Source organism: Nycticebus coucang, chromosome 8, assembly GCF_027406575.1.
Source record: "Nycticebus coucang isolate mNycCou1 chromosome 8, mNycCou1.pri, whole genome shotgun sequence".
Lineage (NCBI taxonomy): Eukaryota > Metazoa > Chordata > Mammalia > Primates > Lorisidae > Nycticebus > Nycticebus coucang.
In genome coordinates this window covers 94,072,856-94,094,942 of record NC_069787.1, presented here as the reverse complement: position 1 = coordinate 94,094,942, position 22,087 = coordinate 94,072,856, and the positions used below count along the sequence as shown (strand labels likewise).

General features: G+C 45.5%; 1 protein-coding gene across 9 annotated transcripts in view; it reads left to right on the top strand.

The window, feature by feature from the left end:
• Window positions 1-22,087, top strand: part of QRICH1 (glutamine rich 1) — a 63,261-nt gene that overhangs the window by 13,813 nt on the left and 27,361 nt on the right. For all 9 annotated transcript variants that reach the window (XM_053599080.1, XM_053599074.1, XM_053599077.1 and 6 more), the window contains one exon: window positions 9,532-10,563. In XM_053599080.1, the coding sequence (XP_053455055.1) occupies window positions 9,532-10,563 (1,032 nt within the window). The remainder of the gene's footprint in view (window positions 1-9,531; window positions 10,564-22,087) is intronic.

Genomic DNA, 22,087 nt, shown 5'->3' with positions numbered 1-22,087 from the left:
GAAACTCACTATGTAGCCTTGGGTAGAGTACCGTGCTGTCACAGCTCACAGCAACCTCAAACTTTTGGGCTTAAGCGATTCTCTTGCCTCAGCTTCCCAAGTAACTGGGGCTATAGGTGCCCACCTGAATGCCAGGCTATTTTTTTTTTTTCTTTTTAAAATCTTTTTTTTTTTTTTTTTTATAATTAAATCATAGCTGTGTACATTAATGCGATCATGGGGCACCATACACTGGCCTGGCCATTTTTTGGTTGTAGTTGTCGTTGTTTAGCAGGCCTGGGCTAGGCTCTAACCCGCCAGCCTCAGTATGTGTGGCTGGAGGCCTACTCACTGGGCTAGGGGCACTGCCTCCAGGTTTTTGTTTTTTTTTTTTTTTTTTTGAGCCTCCCAAATAGCTGGGACTATAGGCACCCGCTAGAATGCCCAGCTATTTTTTAAAGACAGGGTCTGCTTCTGCTCATGCTGGTCTGGAATTTCCAAGCTCAAATAATCTGCCCGCCTTGGCCTGCCAGAGTGCTAGGATTACAGGTATGAGCCACCGCACCCGGCCTTCCAGCTATTTTCAATTAAGTTAGCCATTAAAGAGAATTCCAAAAATGTTGAAACAGTGATGTTCTTATAATTATTTTGTTTTGCCCAATAGTTATTTTTCATAAGAACATGTTATTCATGTTAATGTGTGATTGCTTGATGTAATTTTTAAAAATGAATTAATATTTAAAAATTTCCTTGTTTTAATTTCTAATATAGGTAACTATTGATAGATATAACTCATGTAAACAAAAGTTATTTGGGGTCCTATATAATTATTTGACCAAATTCAACCTTTGCTCAAAAAGCTTCAAAACTGCCATACACGTAATTCGCTTGCATAGTTTACATCATCAGTATAAAGCACTGGTTCTCAAACTTGAGCATGTATTTACACTGGAAGACTTGTTACAATACAGATTGCTGTGCTCACTTTCTAGAGTTTCTGATTCAAAATGATGTGGGACCTGAAAATTTGTATTTGTTTTGCTTTGTTTTGGAGACAAGATGTTGCTCAGTTGTCTAAGCTAATATACAGTCGCATCATACATCAGTGCAGCTTCAAACTACTGAGCTCAAGAGATCCTCCAGTCTTAGCCTCTGGAGTATCTGGGACTACAGATGTGTACCACTGCCCATGATTATTGAGTTTTTTTGTAGAAACAGCAATGGCTCAGGCTGTTCTTGAACTCCTGCCTTCAAGTGATCCTCCTGTCTCAGCTTCCCAGTGTGCTGAGACTATAGACATGGACCAGAATTTGTATTTTTAAAAAGTGCCTGGAGAGGCTTGGCGCCTGTGGCTCAAGCAGCTAAGGTGCCAGCCACATATACCTGAGCTGGCAGGTTCGAATCCAGCCCGGGCCCGCCAAACAACAATGATGGCTGCAACCAAAAAATAGCCAGGCGTTGTGGCGGGCGCCTGTACTCCCAGCTACTTGGGAGGCGGAGACAGGAGACTCGCTTGAGCCCAGGAGTTTGAGGTTGCTGTGAGCTATGATGCCATGGTACTCTACCCAGGGCAGCAGCTCGAGGCTCTGTCTCAAAGAAAAAAAAAAAAAAGTACCTGGACAATGAAGATGTTGGCCTGGGAACTACATTTTGGTGTAAAGAAATACTGTTTTACTCTATGGAGAGAAATTAGGGAGAAAACCTACTTTTTTGAGCACTTACTATGTGTCATTAAATAATACTTCATGCTTACAATTCTGTAGGTAACTAGATATTTTCCTCCTTTTTACTATACTGAAAAAACTAAAGCTTAGAAGTTAGATAATTTGTTCATGGAATCGCAGCCAAGGAAGTGTAGTGTCAATTCAAGGTCCAAGTCTGTGATCTCAGAGCCTTTGCTATTTATACAACCATCTTTCTTTTTTTGAGACAATTTCACTTTGTTACCCTTGGTATAGTGCTATGGCATCATAGATGACAGTAACCTCAAACTCTTGGGCTCAAGCAGTTCTTTTGCCTCAGCCTTCCGAGTAGCTGGGACAGTAGGTGCCCTCCATAATGCCCGGCTATTTTTAGAGATGGGATCTTGCTTTTGCTCAGGCTGGTCTCAAACCTATGAGCTCAGGCAATCCACCCACCTTGGTGACCCAGAGTGCTGGGATTGCAGGTGTGAGACACTGTGCCTGGCACAACTACCTTTCTTATCTCTCTCTCTTTTTTAACTTAGTAATAGCTCTATTGAGATATAATTCGCCCATTTAAAATGGTACAGTTGGGGCGGCGCCTGTGGCTCAGTTGGTAAGGCGCCGGCCCCATATACCGAGGGTGGCAGGTTCAAACCCGGCCCCGGCTGAACTGCAACCAAAAAATAGCCGGGCGTTCTGGCAGGCGCCTGTAGTCCCAGCTACTCGGGAGGCTGAGGCAAGAGAATCGCTTAAGCCCAGGAGTTGGAGGTTGCTGTGAGCTGTGTGAGGCCACGGCACTCTACTGAGGGCCATAAAGTGAGACTCTGTCTCTACAAAAAAAAAAAAAAAAAAATGGTACAGTTGAGGGCAGCGCCTGTGGCTCAGTGAGTAGGGCGCCGGCCCCATATGCCGAGGGTGGCGGGTTCAAACCCAGCCCCGGCCAAACTGCAACAACAACAAAAAAAAATGGTACAGTTGAATAGGTTTTAGTATAGTCAGAGTTGTAAAACCATCATCACATCACTTTTAGAACATTTTTATCACCCCAAAAAGAAACCTCATATATTGGCTTGGCGCCTGTGGCTCAAGCGGCTAAGGTGCCAGCCACATATACCCCAGCTGGCGGGTTCAAATCCAACACAGCCCACCAAAGAACAGTGACAGCTGCAACCAAAAAATACCTGGGCGTTGTGGCAGGCGCCTGTAGTCCCAGCTACTTGGGAGGCAGAGGCAGGAGAATTGCTTGAGCCCAGGATTTGGAGGTTGCTGTGAGCTGTGATGCCACGCACTCTACCCAGGGAGACAGCTTGAGGGTTTGTCTCAAACAAAAAAATAAACCTCATATATATTCATTAGCAGCTACTCCATATTTTCCCCAACCTTCCTGCCTACCCCCAATCCCTAGGCAACTATTTTTTTCCTTTTTTCATTTTATAGAGTAGTCAAATACAATAATGAGTGAGAATTGGGGAAAGAATAGAACAAGGAGTGCAGCCTGTGACTGTGAACAGTCACTACCTCTGGAATAGCCCCTTAGTGAACTGTTAATCTACTTTGTTTCTATAGAAAATAGACATATTTTGGACATTTCATTTTCTTTTTTTTGAGACAGAGTCTCAAGCTGTCGCCCTATGTAGAGTGCTGTGGTGTCACAGCTCACAGCAACCTCCAACTCTTGGGCACGACTGATTTCTCTTGCCTCAGCCTCCCAAGTAGCTGGGACTACAGGCTACTGCTACAACACTCGGCTATTTTTAGAGACAAGGGGTCTAATTCTTGCTCAGGCTGGTCTTGAACTCCTGAAGTCAAGCAATCCGCCCACTTTGGCCTCCTAGAGTGCTAGGATCAAAGGAGTGAGCCACCACTCCTGGCCTTAGCATAATGTTTTCAAGTTTTATCTGGGTTTCCTTTTTTTAGTTTTATTTATTTATTTATTTTTATTTTATTTTATTTTATTTTTGAGAAAGAGTCTCACTATGTTGCCCTCAGTAGAATGCTGTGGCGTCACAGCTCACAGCAATCTCGAACTCTTGGGTTCAAGCTATTCTCTTTCCTCAGCCTCCCATGTAGCTGGGACTACAGGCACCCACCACAACGTCTGGCTATTTTTTGTTGCAGTTGTTGTTGTTTAGCTGGCCCAGGCTGGGTTCAAACCCACCACCCTTGGTATATGTGGCTGGTGAGCCAGTTTTTTTTTTTTTTTTTTTTTTTGGAGACATGGTCTCGCTCCATCACCTAGGCTGGAGTGCAGTGGTGTGATCATAGCTCACTGCAGTCTGAAACATCTAGGCTCAAGTGATTTTCCCTCTTTAGCCTTCGAGTAGCTGGGACCACAGGCTTGTGCCACCATACCTAGCAATTTTTTCTTTATAAATTTTTTATATTTTTTCTGGAAATGAAAAAATATTGCCTACCCTGGTCCTGCTTTGACCTCTTAAGGTGCAGGGATTATAAGCATGAGCCACTGCACCCTGCCTGAAGTTTACCTATGTTGTAGCATGTATAGCAGTTTTGGCCTGGGCTGGGCTTGTTGCCCTCCACCTCCGGTATATGGGGCTGGCGCCTTAGTCCTTGAGCCACAGGTGCCGCTGTTGTAGCATGCATTAACATAACTCTTCAGGCCACTGCACCCTGCCTGAAGTTTATCTATGTTGTAGCATGTATTGCAGTTTTGCCGGGGCCGGGCTTATCGCCCCACCCACCCCCAGTATATGGGGCTGGCACCCTACTCCTTGAGCCACAAGTGCTGCTGTTGTAGCATGCATTAACATTAACTCTTCATTACTTTTCTTTTTTTTTTTTTTTTTTTTTTTTTTTTGTAGAGACAGAGTCTCACTTTATGGCCCTCGGTAGAGTGCCATGGCATCACACAGCTCACAGCAACCTCCAACTTCTGGGCTTAGGCGATTCTCTTGTCTCAGCCACCCGAGTACCTGGGACTACAGGCGCCCGCCACAACGCCCAGCTATTTTTTGGTTGCAGTTCAGCAGGGGCCAGGTTTGAACCCGCCACCCTCGGTATATGGGGCCGGTGCCTTACTGACTGAGCCACAGGCGCCGCCAACTCTTCATTACTTTTATTGCCAAAAAATAATTCCATTGTATTGATACACCACATTTTATTTATCCTTTCGTCTATTGATGGACATTTGTGTTTCCACTTTTAATACTTCATCTTACCCAAAAGGTTGAGAAGTGATAGGGTTTCCACTTTCTGGCATTTGTGAATAATGACAATTGTGTACAAGTTTTTGTGTGGATGTATTTTCATTTCTTTTTTTTTTTTTTTTTTACAGTTTTTGGCGAGGGCTGGGTTTTTTGAACCCGCCACCTCCGACATATGGGGCCGGCGCCCTACTCCTTTGAGCCACAGGCACCGCCCTATTTTCATTTCCTTGAGATATATAGTAGAATCTCTGTAAGTTAACCACCCAAAGGACCGTAACAAACTGATCAATATATGGACAGTGTCAACATAAGGAACTAGGCCTGCTGTACTGAAACATACATTTGGTACATGACTGATCTGTGAAAATTAGGTCAACTTAAGGAGTAGTCAATGTAGAGAGGTGGGTCAACTGTGGAGGTTCTACTGTGTTTAATATCTAGGAGTAAAATTGCTGTATCATGTTAGGTGCTATGGCTCACGCCTGTAACCCTAGCACTTTAGGAAGCCGAGGAAGGTGGATTGCCTGAGCTCATGGGTTCAAGACCAACCTGAACAAGAGCGAGACCACATCTCTCTCTTTTTTTTTTCTTTTTATAGAGACAGAGTCTCACTGTACCACCCTCAGGTAGAGTGCCGTGGTGTCACACGGCTCACAGCCTCTAACTCTTGGGCTTACGCGATTCTCTTGCCTCAACCTCCCGAGCACCTGGGACTACAGGCGCCTGCCACGCCCAGCTATTTTTTTGTTGCAGTTTGGCCGGGGCTGGATTTGAACCCGCCACCCTCGGCATATGGGGCCGGCGCCCTACTCACTGAGCCACAGGCGCCGTCGAGACCACATCTCTTAAAAAAAAAAAATGCCAGGCATTGTGGTGGGCACCTGTAGTCTCAGGTATCAGGGAGAGAATCTCATGAGCCCAAGAGTTTGAGTTTGCTGTGAGCTATGGTACCACAGCACTCTACTGAGGGCGACACAAATGTAAGACTGTCTCAAAAAAAAATAAAGAAATTGCTTTATCATATAGTTTGTTTATCATGTTTGTCATATGGTATGTTTAAACTTTGAGGAGCTAGATGCATGGTTATGTTCCAAGGTGGCTATACCAATTTTACATTTCCACCAGGAGTGTATGAGGGTTTTAATTAGTCCACCATTTTCTCACCAACACTTGTTATTTTTTTATTATATCTATTCTGTTAGATTTACACTTCTTTAATAGGTAGTAATATTGAGCAATTTTTTATGTTTATTTTCCATTAGTATATGTTCTTTGAAGAATGTTTTTTTACATCCATTCACATTTTTTGTATATAAGGAGGAGGCCCAACTCATTCTTTTGCATGTAGATATCCACCTATCCCAGCACCATCCTTGTTTACCTTTTTTAAAATTGTACACTAGTATATGTATAGCATCTTTTCATATTGTTTTGCATGTTGAAATAACAGCAATAAGACATGAGATGCATAGGTATCAGAAATGTGTGATCCAGCCAGCCATGGTGACTTTCACCTGTAATCCCAGCTACTTGGGAAGCTGAGGCAGGAAGATTGCTTAAGGCCAGGAGTTTGAGACTAGCCTAGGCACCATAGGAAGACTCCATCTCTTAAAAATAAGTATAGGCCAGGTGCCACTCTGGGAGGCGGAGCTTAGGAATACGAGACCAGCCTGAATAAGAGCGAGACCTGTTCTCTACTAAAAATAGAAAAATTAGCTGGACTTTGAGGCATGTGCCTTGTATTTCCAGTTGCTTGAGAGGCTGAAGAATCACTTGAGCCAGCTGTGATGGCTCACACCTGTAATCCTAGCACTCTGGGAGGCCAAGGTAAATTGATTGTTTGAGCTCACAAGTTTAAGACAAGCCTGAGCCAAGAGCAAGACCTCATCTCTAAAAACAGCTGGGCATGATGGCAGGGGCCTGTATTCCCAGATATAGGGGAGGCTGAGGCAGGAGTATCACTTGAGCCCAAAATTTGAGGTTGCAGTGAGTTATGACACCAAGGCACTCTATCCAGGCTGACAGAGTGAGACTTTCTCTCAAAAATAAAAAAAGGCTCAGCGCCAGTATTTCAGTGGTTAGGGTGCTGGCCACATGCACCCAGGCTGGTGGGTTCGAACCTGGCCCGAGCCTGCTAAACAACAATGACAAGAACAACAAAATAGCCTGGTGTTGTGGCGGACGCCTATACTCCCAGCTACCTGGGAGGCTGAGGCAAGAGAATCGCTTAAGCCTAAGAGTTTGAGGTTGCTGTGAGCTGTGACACCATAGCACACTATCGCGGGCAACATAGTGAGACTCTGTCTCAAAAAAAAATTGTTTTTTGAGCCCAGGAGTTTGAGGTTGCTGTGAGCTATGATGGCATGCCACTCTATGCAGGGCAACAGTGAGACTCACTCCCAAAAACGAAATAAATAAACACATATATGTACACACATATATACATAAATAAATGTGTGATGTAGGATATAGTAGCATTTTGCTCAAATTAAGTTATCAGGGTTTGTGTTTTTTTAATGCCTTCCTTATTAAAACAAAAGATACCAACTTTTTCTTTTCTGAGACAGAGTCTTACTGTGCCACTTTGAAAATAGTGCTATGGCATCATAATAGCTCACAGCAGCCTCAAACTAGTAGGCTCAAATAATCGTCTTGCTTCATTCAGCCTCCCAAGTAACCAGGACTACAGGTGTGTGCCACAGTGCCCCACTAGTTTTTTTTTTTTTTTTTTGTAGAGACAGAGTCTTACTTTATCGCCCTCGGTAGAGTGCCATGGCATCACACAGCTCACAGCAACCTCCAATTCCTGGGCTGAAGCGATTCTCTTGCCTCAGCCTCCCGAGTAGCTGGGACTACAGGCACCCGCCACAACACCCAGCTATTTTTTGGTTTGCAGTTCAGCCGGGTCAGGTTTGAACCCGCCACCCTCAGTATATGGGGCCGGCACCTTACCGACTGAGCCACAGGCGCCACCCCGGTCTGTTTTTGTTTTTTGAGACGGAGTCTCACTTTATCACACTTGGTAGAGTGCCATGGCGTCAAAGCACACAGCAACTTCAAACTCTTGGGCTCAAGAGATTTTCTTTCCTCAGCCTCCCAAGCAGTCTGGGACAACAGGTGCCTGCCACAACACCTGGCTATTTTTAGAGACAAGGTATCAGGCAGTCCACTTGCCTCGGCCTCCCAAAGTGCTGGGATTGCAGGCATGAGCCATCACGTCCGACCCACCCACTAGTTTTTCTATTTTTATTTATTTATTTTTGAGACAGAGTTTCACTATGTTGCCCTTGGTAGAGTGCAATGGCATCACAGCTCACAGAAACCTCAAACTCTTGGGCTAAAGTGATTCTCTTGCCTCACCCTTCCAAGTAGCTGGGACTACAGGTGCCCACCACAATGCCCGGCTGTGTTTTGGTGTAGTTGTCATTGTTTAGCTGGCCTGGGCCAGGTTCAAACCCACCAGACTCAGTATATGTGGCCGGTGCCCTACTTACTGAGCTATGGGTGGTGCAGAGCCAGTAGTTTTTCTATTTTTAGTAGAAACAAGGTTTTACTCTTGTTTAGGCTAGTCTCAAACTCCTGAGCCAGGGAATCCACCCATCTTAATCTCCAAGAGTGCTAGAATTATAGGTGTGAGCCACTGTGCCTGGACTAAAAAACAAAGATATCTAAAGTAAACACTCTTAAGGCCAGGTGTGGTAGCTTACACCTATAATCCTAGCACTCTGGGAGGCTGAGATGGGCAGATAGCTTGAGCTCCGAAGTTCAAGACCAGCCTGAGCAGGAGCCAGATCCTGTCTCTAAAAATAGCTGGGTGTTGTGGTGGGTTCCTGTAGTCCTACCTACTCAGGAGGCTGAGGCAAGAGGATTGCTTGAGCCTAAGAGTTTTGGGGTTGCTGTGAGCCGTGACGTCACGGCACTCTACCAAGGGCAACAAAATGAGACTCTCCAAAAAAAAAAAAAACACACACTCTAAAGCAGCGGTTCTCAACCTGTGGGTCATGACCCACAGGAACTGTATTAAAGGGCTGTGGCATTAGGAAGGTTGAGTACCACTGCTCTATAGGATCATGCAACAGTGCCTGCATTTGAAACAGTGAAGTTAGAAATGACTCCAGAGATTTCATGAGTTTTATTCGTACCATGTTGTCTACTCATTCTTCTTCATGGGAGATAGATTTGATCGTAAGTTGGGCAGTTGAGAATTGAATGCATGTGGAATATACTCGTTTTTCTGCCCTTCTAGTACAGTGATCCCAATACTTTTTATCTCTTACTTTATGGATAAAATATTTTTTTAGTATACACCTTAATATATAAATTGTATGCTTGTTCTATAAGAAGATGGTAGGCACCACATATGTAGTATATCCATGTGCAAAAAACAATAGGTTCATTTTCAATGAAGAGGTAAAAATGAACATAGTTTTGGTATTTCCTTCTTAGATCCTGGTCAATTATTTTACTTGTTCTTTCGGGTGGACATCTATATCTATATCTATATATATATCAGTGTGAATATTGGGTGTTGGTAGAGGATTTTGCATTTGGTTTTAGGGGTTGTAGCCTCAGAAACCTTGAGTATGGCAGTCTCTCTTCATCATATTACATAGGGCCCCTGCCTGAGATCTCTTCTTCCCTTACAATCTGGATTCTTAATGTTGCCTGGCTTACTCACTGGTGAATCTTGTCTTTTGCAGGTACAGGTGCAGGTACAGCAGTCTCCGCAGCAAGTCTCTGCTCAACAACTCTCCCCACAACTCACTGTTCATCAGCCTGCTGAGCAGCCCATCCAGGTCCAGGTGCAGATCCAAGGCCAGGCACCGCAGTCAGCAGCCCCCTCCATCCAGACCCCAGCTCTGCAGAGCCCCAGTCCTTCGCAGCTACAAGCAGCCCAGATACAGATGCAGCACGTGCAGGCAGCCCAGCAGATCCAGGCTGCAGAAATCCCAGAGGAGCACATCCCACATCAGCAAATCCAAGCTCAGCTGGTGGCTGGCCAATCTCTTGCTGGGGGTCAGCAGATTCAAATCCAGACTGTGGGTGCTCTTTCCCCACCACCATCTCAACAGGGCTCACCCCGGGAAGGGGAGAGGCGGGTTGGCACGGCCAGTGTCCTCCAGCCGGTGAAGAAGCGCAAAGTGGACATGCCCATCACTGTGTCCTATGCCATCTCAGGGCAGCCAGTGGCCACTGTGCTGGCCATTCCACAGGGCCAGCAGCAGAGTTATGTGTCTTTGAGGCCAGACTTACTGACAGTAGATAGTGCCCACCTGTACAGTGCCACTGGGACCATTACTAGCCCTACAGGAGAAACTTGGACCATCCCTGTTTATTCTGCCCAGCCCCGGGGGGACCCTCAGCAGCAGAGCATTACCCACATTGCCATTCCCCAGGAAGCCTACAACGCAGTTCACGTCAGTGGCTCACCTACAGCCCTCGCAGCTGTAAAGCTGGAAGATGACAAGGAGAAGATGGTGGGCACCACGTCTGTAGTGAAAAACTCCCATGAAGAAGTAGTGCAGACCCTTGCAAACTCTCTCTTTCCAGCACAGTTCATGAATGGCAACATCCACATTCCAGTGGCTGTGCAGGCTGTCGCAGGCACGTACCAGAATACGGCTCAGACTGTCCATATATGGGACCCCCAGCAGCAGCCACAGCAGCAAACCCCCCCGGAACAGACACCAGCACCACAGCAGCAGCAACAGCAGCTCCAGGTTACTTGTTCAGTAAGTGAAACTTACCTGTAGGGGCTTGGTGCCTATAGCTCACCAGCTAGGGTGCCAGCCACATACACTAGAGCTGGTGGGTTCGAATTCAGCCCGGGCCTGCCAAACAACAATGACAACTACCACCAAAAAATAGCCAGGCGTTGTGGCAGGCACCTGTAGTCCCAGCTACTTGGGAGGCTGAGGCAAGAGAATCGCTTAAGCCCCAGAGTTTCAGGTTGCCATGAGCTGTAATGCCATGGCACTCTACTGAGGTCAACTAAATGAGACTGTCTGAAAAAAAAAAAGAAAATCTTATCTGTAGGGCAGCCTGCTTCCTCAGGGTCCAGTGTCACACATAACTTTACTAACAACCTCTGGCTTGTTTACTATTGTGATGTTAGTCTTAACAGTGATATAATATTTAGTATTTGGGGGAAGAAAGGAAGAAGCAGCAGATGAGGCTACAACAGGTAGACGGTTTATTATTCTGATACCCAGAGAGAAATGAAGTGACCAGCTTTGGAGTTTTGAAAGTTTAAGTACCTGGTGCTTTTCTTTGTAATCTTTTTTTAGGAAGAGTAAAGTTAGAGGTGCAGATGGATGGAACATCTCAAGTGTTTTCTGTGGGGTGGTGCCTGTGGCTCAAAGGAGTAGGGCTCCGGCCCCATATGCTGGAGGTGGTGGGTTCAAACCCAGCCCTGGCCAAAAACCGCAAAGAAACAAACAAAATCCAGTGTTTTCTGTGTCCCAGAAGCTATTTCCTTGCTTCACAAGGGAATGGATCTAGTGGAGCTCTTGTAGACTAGCATACAGGTTGTAAGCTCATCATGATTGAGAGGTTGTGAGATTGTTCTTTTTCTATTTTTCATCATCGGACACAGTGTAGGTGAAATAGTAGAGCTACAAATACCTCTTAGTGGGCCTATACAAGTGATCACCTTTGGGAACCTTGAATAAGCCACCTATGTAGTAGGACCACCAAGACTATTTTTGTGTTCCTTGACAATGGTCAGGATAACCCTTGGTTCACTGTGTTTTTTGACACCTATATTGAAAAAATTTTTTAACTTCCTGTAGTCCCAACTGCTCAGGAGGCTGAGGCGAGAGAATTGCGTAAGCCCAACAGCTGGAGGTTGCTGTGAGCCGTGTGACGCCACGGCACTCTACCCCAGGGCGGTATAGTGAGACTCTGTCTCTACAAAAAAAAAAAAAAAAATTTTTTAACTTGTTTGAAATATTTTAGATTTACAGAAAAGTTGTAAAAACAAATACCGTAGAAACTCTGTTAAGTTGAACCCCAAGAGACTGTTAACAAACTGTTCAACATATGAAAGTGGTCATCACTTAGGACCTCCTATACTGATGTGCACATGTGGTGCATAACCAGCCTATGATGAAAATTAGGTCAACTTAAGGAGGTGGTTAATATAGGGAGATAGTCAACCATGGAGGTTCTACTATATGTTACAATTTATTTATTTCTTTATTTTTGAGACAGAGTCTCACTACCATGCCCTTGGTAGAGAGTGCTGTGGCATCACGGTTCACAGCAAACTCCAACTCTTGGGTTTAAGTGATTCTCTTGCCTTAGCCTCTCAAGTAGCTGGGACTACAGGCACCTGCCACTATTCCCGGCTATTTGTTTTTTTGCAGTTGTCGTTGTTTAACTGGCCCAGGCTGGGTTTGAACCCGCCAGCCTTGATATATGTGGCTGACACCCTAACCACTGTGCCACAGGCGCCAAGCCATGTATGTTGCAATTGTAATTTATATGGGGGCAGTGCCTGTGGCTCAGTGGGTAGGGTCCCAGCCCCATATACTGAGGATGGCAGGTTCAAACCCAGCCCTGGCCAAACTGCAACAAAAAAATAGCTGGGCATTGTGGCGGGCGCCTGTAGTCCCAGCTACTCGGGAGACTGATGCAAGAGAATTGGCTAAGCCCAGGAGTTGGAGGTTGCTATGAGCTGTGATGCCACGGCATTCTACCGTGGGCGATAAAGCGAGATTGTCTCTTAAAAAAAAAGTTACATGGCTCTTTTTTCCTAATGTTAATCTTCTTAAGGATATTCCAGAAATGTGAGTAGATTAATCTCTTAAAACTACTAGTCAGGCATGGTGATTTGTACCTGTAATCTTAGCAATTTGGGAGGTTGAGGCTAGGAGTTTGAGACTAGTGTGACCAAGAGCAAGACCCTGTTTCCACAAAAAGAAAGAAAGAGAAAGAGTGAAAGAAAGAAAGGAAAAAAATCAGCTGGGCATGATGGTGTGCACCTGTAGTTCTAGCTACTCTGAAAGCTGAGGCAGGAGGATTGCTTGAGCCCAAGAATTTTGAGGTACAGTGATCTATCTTGATGCCACTGCAATCCAACCTTGGCAACACAGCCAGACACTATCCAAATTTTTTAAAAAAGGAAAAAAAACAAGTTTTCAGTAATGAAAGATGTTTTATTGAGACAAAAAAACCGTAAAAGAGGTATTGGTAAATTTTGCCATCCCTTTATAATAGGATATAGGGCGTGTGTTTGGTTTCCTGGGGCTTAGGAAGGTGATAGGGTCTCAGCACACCTAGGATCCTGGGAAGGCATCTGAGAGAGCTGGTACAAATAAGTTTAGAGTGAGTATTGCACTCAGAAACTCAGGTCATAAATGATGTTTTTAATTTTATTTTTTAGTGGGATCAGATCTCGTTGTCCAGGATGGACTTGATCCTCCCACCTCAGCCTGCAGAGTATCCAAGACTACAGACATCTGGCACCACACCCGGCTTGGGGTTGAAATTAAAAAATGATTCTTTTTTTTTTTTTTTTTTTTTGAGACAGAGCTTAAAGCTGTCACCCTGGGTAGAGTGCTGCGGCATCACAGCTCACAGCAACCTCCAACTCCTGGGCTCAAGTGATTCTCCTGCCTCCACCTCCCAAGTAGCTGGAACTACAGGCGCCCACCACAATGCTGGGCTATTTTTTTCTGGTTGCAGCCTTCATTGTTGTTTGACGCCAGCTCTGGTGTATGTGGCTGGTGCCTTAGCCACTGGAGCCACAGTCACCAAGCCAGAATTAAAAAATGATTTAAAAAAAAATTTTTTTTTTTTTTTTTTTTTTTTTTTTTGAGACAGAATCTCACTTTGCGCCCTGGGTAGAGTGCAATGATATCATAGCTCACAACAAACTCTTGGGCTCAGGTAAACCCCCTTGCCTCAGCCTCCAGACTAGTTGGAACTACAGGCATGCACTGCCATTGCCAGCACTGCCACTCCCAGCTTTTCTGTTTGGGTAGAGACTGAGGCTTTCTTTTGCTCAGTCTGGTCTTGAACGCCTGAGCTCAGGTGATTCACCTGCCTCCACCTTTCAGAGTGCTAGGATTACAGGTGTGAGCCACCTACCCCAGCCTAATGAACGAATTTTTGAGTTAAGAAAATGATTAATTGATCAAAGCCTTAAGTTGTTTTTATAGAGGCAACAATATAATTTCCTAGGTGACTTTGTTAAGGACCTACCAAATATCTAGCTATTAGACCTACAACTAGTCTTTGGTTCAAATAGCTTATAATCTTGTGAGAGTATGAACTTAACATTTCTGTTTCTTTGAATTATTTATAAGGCAGCCTAATGAAGTATGACACACAAAAAGGTAAACTGGGAACTTAGAAATTGTAGGTTTAAAAAAACTCAGCAGGGGTGGCGCCTGTGGCTCAGTGAGTAGGGTGCCAGCCCCATATACAGAGGATGACGGGTTCAAACCCGGCCCTGGCCAAAATGCAACAACAACAAAAAAATAGCCAGGCATTGTGGCAGGTGCCTGTAGTCCCAGCTATTCAGGAGGCTGAGGAAAGAGAATCGTCTAAACCCAAGAACTGGAGGTTACTGTGAGCTGTGATGCCATGACCCTCCACCGAGGGCAACAAAGTGAGACTCTGTTTCTAAAAAAATAAAAATAAAAAATGTCAGGCTCGGGTGACGCCTGTGGCTCAGTGAGTAGGGCGCTGGCCCCATATGCCGAGGGTGGCAGGTTCAAACCCAGCCCTGGCCAAACTGCATCCAAAAAATAGCCGGGCGTTGTGGTGGGCGCCTGTAGTCCCAGCTGCTCAGGAGGCTGAGGCAAGAGAATCGTGTAAGCCCAAGAGTTAGAGGTTGCTGTGAGCCATGTGACGCCACGGCACTCTACCCGAGGGCGATACAGTGAGACTCTGTCTCTACAAAAAAAAAAAAATGTCAGGCTCAAGGACATTTTTGTCGTTGGCTCAAGCAGCTAAGGCGCCAGCTCGACATTTTTGTCGTGGCTCAAGCAGCTAAGGCGCCAGCTACATACACCTTAGCTGGCGGGTTTGAATCCAGCCTGGGGCCTGCCAAACAATGACGGCTGCAACCAAAAAACATAGCCGGGCATTGTGGTGGGTACCTGTAGTCCCAGCTACTTGGGAGGCAGAGGCAGGAGAATCACTTGAGCCCAGGAATTGGAGGTTGCTGTGAGCTATGATGCCACGGCACTACCCAGGGTGACAGCTTGAGGCTCTGTCTCAAAAAAAAAAAAAGTCAGCAGAGGCATCTGCAAAACGTGGGGTTGAACTGTAGTTTATAGTTTAGATTGACAGAAAAATGGCACATAGGTAGCCAGGGATAGACAGAAGGTATATTTCTATTTCCTAGGGCAACATGAGAGGGGAACGGTAGAAGAGGATTTAATAAGGGAATGTAGGGGAGTTGGGGGTGTTTTCTGCCCAAAGAAAAGAGTTGAGTTTGATGTAATCTGTAGTGGTAAATCTGTAATTTCATGGATACCCTAAAAGTTGTGGTAACAAAAGGAATCAAGTAGAAGTATATAGAATTGATTGCATATAGGAAAGACCAGCCAGGATATTGACAATAGGGCTCTGCACTTAGCCTTTTTTTTTTTTTTTTTCTGAAACAGAGCCTCAAGCTTTCACCCTGGGTAGAGTGCCGTGGCATCACAGCTCACAGCAACATCCAACTCCTGGGTGCAAGTGATTCTCCTGCCTCCACCTCCCAAGTAGCTGGGACTACAGGTGCACGCCACAATGCCCAGCTACTTTTTGGTTGCAGCTGTCATTGTTTGGTGGGCCCGGGCAGGATTCAAACCCTCCAGTTCAGGTGTATGTGGCTGGCGTCTTAGCCGCTTGAGCCACAGGTGCCAAGCCATGCACTTAGCCTTTATTTACAGAAATGGAGACCTTTAGGCCTCTGGCATCTGTTGTTCTGGGCCTGATAGTACTATGTAGGTCAGGACCTCTTTAGGTGCTTATTAGTGTCCGTTTGTAGTTTGCTTGTCTGGGTCTTCCAGTAAGAGAAGATCCATTCTAGAATTAATTTTAGTGGACCCGTGTTCTTCAGAGGCTATTTCTCCTCTGGGATTTATGTAAAAAATAATAACCAGGGACTGGGTGTGGTGGTTCATGCCTATAATTCCAGCACTTGAGAGGCCGAGGTGGATAGATTGCCTGAGCTCGCAGGTTCTAGACCAGCCTGAGCCAGAGCAAGACCTTGTCTCTAAAAGTAGCCAGGCGTTGTGGCAGGCACCTGTAGTCCCAGCTACTTGGGAGGCTAAGACAAGAGGATAGCTTAAGCCTAAGAGTTTGAGGTTGCTGTGAACTGACACTACAGCACTCTACCAAAGGTGACAAAGTGAGACTCTGTCTCAAAAAAAAAAAAAAAAAGAATAATAACCAGGAATACAAAAATTGAGAAATTATACCCATCTTGAGGTAAAGAAGAGTTTGTCCATATATACCACAAAAATTCCTCTTCCTTCCTTATCAGGCTCTGTGCTAGGTGCTGGGGAACAGAGATGAATAGGACGGTCTCCACTACCCTTGGACCACTTACAGCCCATGGAGAATACATTTGTGCTGTGATGTGAATTTAACACAAGGAAGAGCTTGGTGGACAAAGTGTTGCATTTATTTGTCTTGGTTTGAGGAGGGCCATACACTCTATGAAAGCTATTGTATCTCCTGTCTTTGAAAACAGAGTTATTGTGGAACCTCTCTCCCTTGACCTTGTATCCATCTCCATCTGTTGCCACATTTCTCTGTTCTACATTATTTCCAGAACTCTCAAAAGCATTGTCTGCATAGCTGGCTCCACTAGCTATCCAGTTTTCTTTTCAACTTGTGAATGAATCTGTTCTTGTCAGAGTCAGCAGTGACGTCTCTCTGGTCAGATCAGAAAAGCCTGCCTGGGGCGGCGCCTGTGGCTCAGTGAGTAGGGCACCGGCCCCATATGCCGAGGGTGGCGGGTTCAAACCCAGCCCCGGCCAAACTGCAACAAAAAAATAGCCGGGCGTTGTGGCGGGCGCCTGTAGTCCCAGCTACTCGGGAGGCTGAGGCAAGAGAATCGCGTAAGCCCAAAAGTTAGAGGTTGCTGTGAGCCGTGTGACGCCACGGCACTCTACCCGAGGGCTGTACAGTGAGACTCTGTCTCTACAAAAAAAAAAAAAGAAAAGCCTGCCTGTTTTTATCTCATAGCAACACAACATAGCAGACCATACCTAACTTTACTGAAGTGCTTTTCTCTGGGTTTTGATGTTATTCCACACTACTTGCTGGTGCCTTCTCCTGTTTCTGAACTGTACATGTTGATGTTCTTTTTTTTTTTTTTTCTTTTTTTGAGGCAGAGTTTCATTACGTCACCTTCGGTAGAGTGCCGTGGCATCACAGTAACCTCAAACTCTTGGGCTTAAGCAATTCTCTTGCCTCAGCCTCTCAAGCAGTTGGGACTACAGGTGCCTGCCACAATGCCCAACTTTTTTTGTTGCAGTTGTCATTGTTGTTTTAGTTGGCCTGGGCTGGGTTCAAGCCCACCAGCGTTGGTGTATGTGGCCAAATCATAAGCACTGTGCAACGGGTGCTGAGCCCTCCCCCCCCCTTTTTTTTTTGAGACATAGTCTCACTTAGTTGCCCTCAGTAGAGTGCTGTGGCATCATAGCTCACAGCAACTTCAAACTCTTCCACTTAAATGATCTTCTTGCCTCAGCCTATGAAATAGCTGGGACTATAGGCCCCTGCCACAATGCCCGGCTGTTTCACTTTTGCTCAGGCTGGTCTCAAGACTCCTGAGCTCAAGCAAGTTACCTGCATTGGCCTCCCAAAGTGCTTGGCGTCATTTTTTTTTTTTTTTCTGAGACAGAGTTTTACCTGTCTTTCTCAGTACAGTGCTGTGGTGTCATAGCTCACGGCAACATCAAACTCTAGGGCTCAACTGCTCGGCTATTTTAGAGATGGAGTCTAGCTCTGGCTTAGGCTAGTCTCCAACTCCTCAGCTCAAGCAGTCCACTCACCTTGGCCTCCCAGAGTGCTAAAATAGCCAGCGTGAGCCACATACCCGGCCTCCGGCCTCATGTTGATGTTCTTTTTTTTTTTGTTTCTTTTTTTTTTGTTTTCGTAGAGACAGTCTCACTTTATTGCGCTCGGTAGAGTGCTGTGGCATCACAGTTCACAGCAACCTCCAACTCCTGTGCTTATGCGATTCTCTTGCCTCAGCCTCCCAAGTAGCTGGGACTACAGGTGCCCACCACAACGCCCAGCTATTTTTTTGTTGCAGTTTGGCTGGGGCTGGGTTTGAACCCGCTACACTTGGTATATGGAGCCGGTGCCGTACCCACTGAGTGACAGGCACTGTCCCATGTTGATGTTCTAAATCACTGGTTCTCACCCTTCCTAATGCCGCGGCCTTTTAATACAGTTCCTGCGGGTCAAGACTCACAGGTTGAGAACTGCTATTCTAAAGGGTTCAATACTGGCCCTCTTTTCTCCCTAAGGGATTTCTGTCCATTGCTATGGTTTTTAGCATCCTCTACAATGATTCCTGCTACTGCTGAAGGTGATAATCACTAATACTGTTCTATATGTTTCACATATACTAACTCAATTAATTTTCATTAGCCTTAGGAGATGTATACAGGTATCTCCACTTTATAGGTAAGGAAAGAAAGGCATAGAGAGATTAAGTGATAAGGCAAATGTCATGATTATGTAGCGGAATTAGGATTCAACCCTGGACAGGTTTGCTCTGGAGCCTGTGTCTTAACCCCTGTGCTACATTGACATAGGTCTGATTCTCTGAACCATACCTTTCCCCTCAGAACAGCAGTTCTCAACCTGTGGGTTGTGACCCCTTTGGGGGTCAAACGACCCTTTCATGGGGGTCTCCTAATATCAGATACTTAACATTACGATTCCATAACAGTAGCAAAAATTACAGTTATGAAGTAGCAACGAAAATAATTTTATGGTTGGGGGTCACCACAAAATGAGGAACTGTATTAAAGGGTTGTGGCATTACAAAGGTTGAGAACTACCATCTTAGAACTTCCTGCATATTCAACTGCCTACTTATTTACTTTGGTTTATTGCTGATATCTCAAATCTTCATTAGCACACATCTACTACTATCAAAAAATTTCTTAAGAGGCTCAGCACCCGTAGCACAGTGGTTACCGTGTTGGCCATATACACCAAGGCTGGTGGGTTCGAACCAACCAGGGCCAGCTAAATAACAATGGCAACTGCAAAGAAATAGCAGGGCGTTGTGATGGATGCCTGTGGTCCCAGCTACTTGGGAGACTAACGCAAGAGAATCACTTAAGCCCAAAAGTTTGAGGTTGCTGTGAGCTGTGACTCCACAGCACTCTACCTAGGGCAGCATAGTGAGACTGCCTTTTATTTTATTTTTTTTTTTTTAGAGCCAGAACCTCTAGCTGTTACCCTGGGTAGAGTATTGTGGCATCACAGCTCACAGCAACCTCCAACTCCTGGGGCTCAAGTGATTCTCCTGTTTTTTTCTCCCAAGTAGCTGGGACTACAGGTGCCTGCCACAACACCCGACTATTTTTTGGTTGCAGCCATCATTGTTGTTTGGTGGCCCAGGCTGGATTCGAACCCACCAGCTGAGGTGTATGTGGCTGGCGCCTTAGTCGCTTGAGCCACAGGCACCAACCCTAAACTTTTTTTTTTTTTTTTTTCTTAAGAAAAGTAGCACTTAGCCGGGCGTTGTGGCGGGCGCCTGTAGTCCCAGCTGCTTGGGAGGCTGAGGCAAGAGAATCGCGTAAGCCCAAGAGTTAGAGGTTGTTGTGAGCCGTGTGACGCCACAGCACTCTACCCAAGGTCGGTACGGTGAGACTCTGTCTCTACAGAAAAAAAAAAAAAAGAAAAGTAGCACTATTGGCTGGGTGAGGTAGCTCACGCCTGAAATCCTATAGGAGGCCGAAGCGGGTGGATTGTTTGAGCTCATACTTCAAGACCACCCTGAGCAAGATTGAGACCCCGTTTCTATTAAAAATAGAAAAACTGAGGCAAGAGGATTGCTTGAGCCCAAGAGTTAGAGATTGCTGTGAGTTATGATGACACCATGGCACTCTACCTAGGGTGAAAGCTTGAGACTCTCTTTCAAAAAAAAAAAAAAAGAAAGTAGTATTATCATCCACCCATTATTCAAGCCTGAAATTGGGAGACATTTGTATGTCTGTTTTCCTTTATTTTTCACAGCCACTTATTTCATCAACAAGTTGTGTTGGTTCTACCACCAAACTTCTGAAAATCTATCATCTTCACTGCTACAATCTGGTCTAGGTTTCCAGCAGTTGCTTCCACCTTTGTTCAATTCATTGTCCATAGGATAGCGAGAATAATCTTAAAATGTAAGATTATGTTACTTCCTAGCATTTTCACTTTTCTTTTCTTTCTTTTTTGAGACAGAGTCTTAGTATGTCGCCCTCAGTAGTGTGCTGTGGAGTCACAGCTCACAGGTACCTCCAGCTCTTAGGCTTAAGCTATCCTCTTGCCTCAGCCTCCCAAGTAGCTGGGACTACAGGCGCCCGCCACAATGCCCACCTATTTTCTTGCTGCAGTTGTTGTTGTTTAGCTGGCCTTGGCTGGGCTGGAAACTGCCAGCCTTGGTGCATGTGCCTAGCCCCGTAACCACTGTGCTACGGGCACCAAACCACCTTTCTTTTGAGACAGTGTCATTCTGTTTGTTGTCCTGAGTGTTGTGCTATGGTGTCAACCTAGCTTATAGCAACCTCAGACTCCTGGGTTCAGCCAATTCTCCTGTCCCAGTGTCCCGAGTAGCTTGAGACTGTGGGTGCACACCACACTGCCCATCTAATTTTTTTTTTTTTTTTTAATGGAACACGAGACCTTGGTCTTATTTTATTAACGAACACATTTCTATGATGGGCATTTTGGTTCCTTGTATTGAAAAGTGCAGCCACAAATCCACTCATGGAAAAAAATTCAATAAAGGGGTGACAGGAATCTTGTGTATGCAGCTCCAAATTCCGCAAGCCAAATAGGGCGTATGAAGTATCACTTAAAAACATTCATTACCATCGGCATGATGGATGGCAATGGCAAGAGTGTGGATGTCATTAATGGTGGAAGGGAGAAGCAGCAGTTAAAACCCACCACACGCACAAGCCCACTGTCAAACCTCAGGTCCTAATTTTTTTTTTTTTTTATACCGAGTCTCACTTCGTTGCCCCCGGTAGAGTGCAGTGGCACCATAGCTCAAAGCAAATTCAGACTCCTGGGCTCAAGTGATTGTCTTGTCTCAGCCTTCTGAGTAGCTAGGACTACAGGTGCCCACCACACAACATCTGCCTATATTTAGAGACGGAGTTTCACTCTTGCTCAGGCTGGTGTCAAACTCCTGAGCTTAGGCGATCCGCCCACCTCAGCCTCCCAGATTTCTGGGATTCGAGGTGTGAGCCACTGCACTCAGCCCATAATTTTTTTCTATTTTTTTATAGAGATGGGGTTATCACTCCTTTTTTTTTTTTTTTTTTTTTGAGACAGTTTCAAGCTGTCATCCTGGGGAGTGTGCCATGGCATCACAGCTCATGGCAATAGCAACCTCAAACTCTTGGACTTAAGTGATTCTCTTGCCTTAGTTTCCTAAGTAGCTAGGACTATAGGTGCCTGCCACAATGCCCAGCTATTTTTCTTTTTTTGTTGTTGCAATTGTCATTGTTGTTTGAGCTGGCCCAGACTGGGTTTGAACCTGCCAGCCCAGATGTATGTTGCCAGCACCCTACCCAGTGAGCTATAGGCACTGCCCAGGGTATCATTCTTGAACACAGGTGATTTTCCCCCCTTGGCTTCCTAGAGTGCTAGGATTACTTGCATGAGCCACTATGCCTGGCCCAAATTTTTGTTTTGAAACAGAGTCTTTTTTTTTTTTTTTTTTTTTTGTAGAGACCGAGTCTCACTTTACTGCCCTCGGTAGAGTGCCATGAAGTCACAGAACTCACAGCAACCTCTAGCTCTTGGGCTTACGCGATTCTCTTGCCTCAGCCTCCCGAGCAGCCGGGACTACAGGCGCCCACCACAACGCCCGGCTATTTTTTGGTTGCAGTTTGGCCGGGGCTGGGTTTGAACCCGCCACCCTCAGTATATGGGACCGGCGCCCTACTCACTGAGCCACAGGTGCCCCCTGAAACAGAGTCTTATTCTGTCACCTGGGGTCGAGTGCCATGGCCTCGGACTAGCTCATAGCAATCTCAGATGCCTATGTTCAAGTGATCTCCTGCCTCA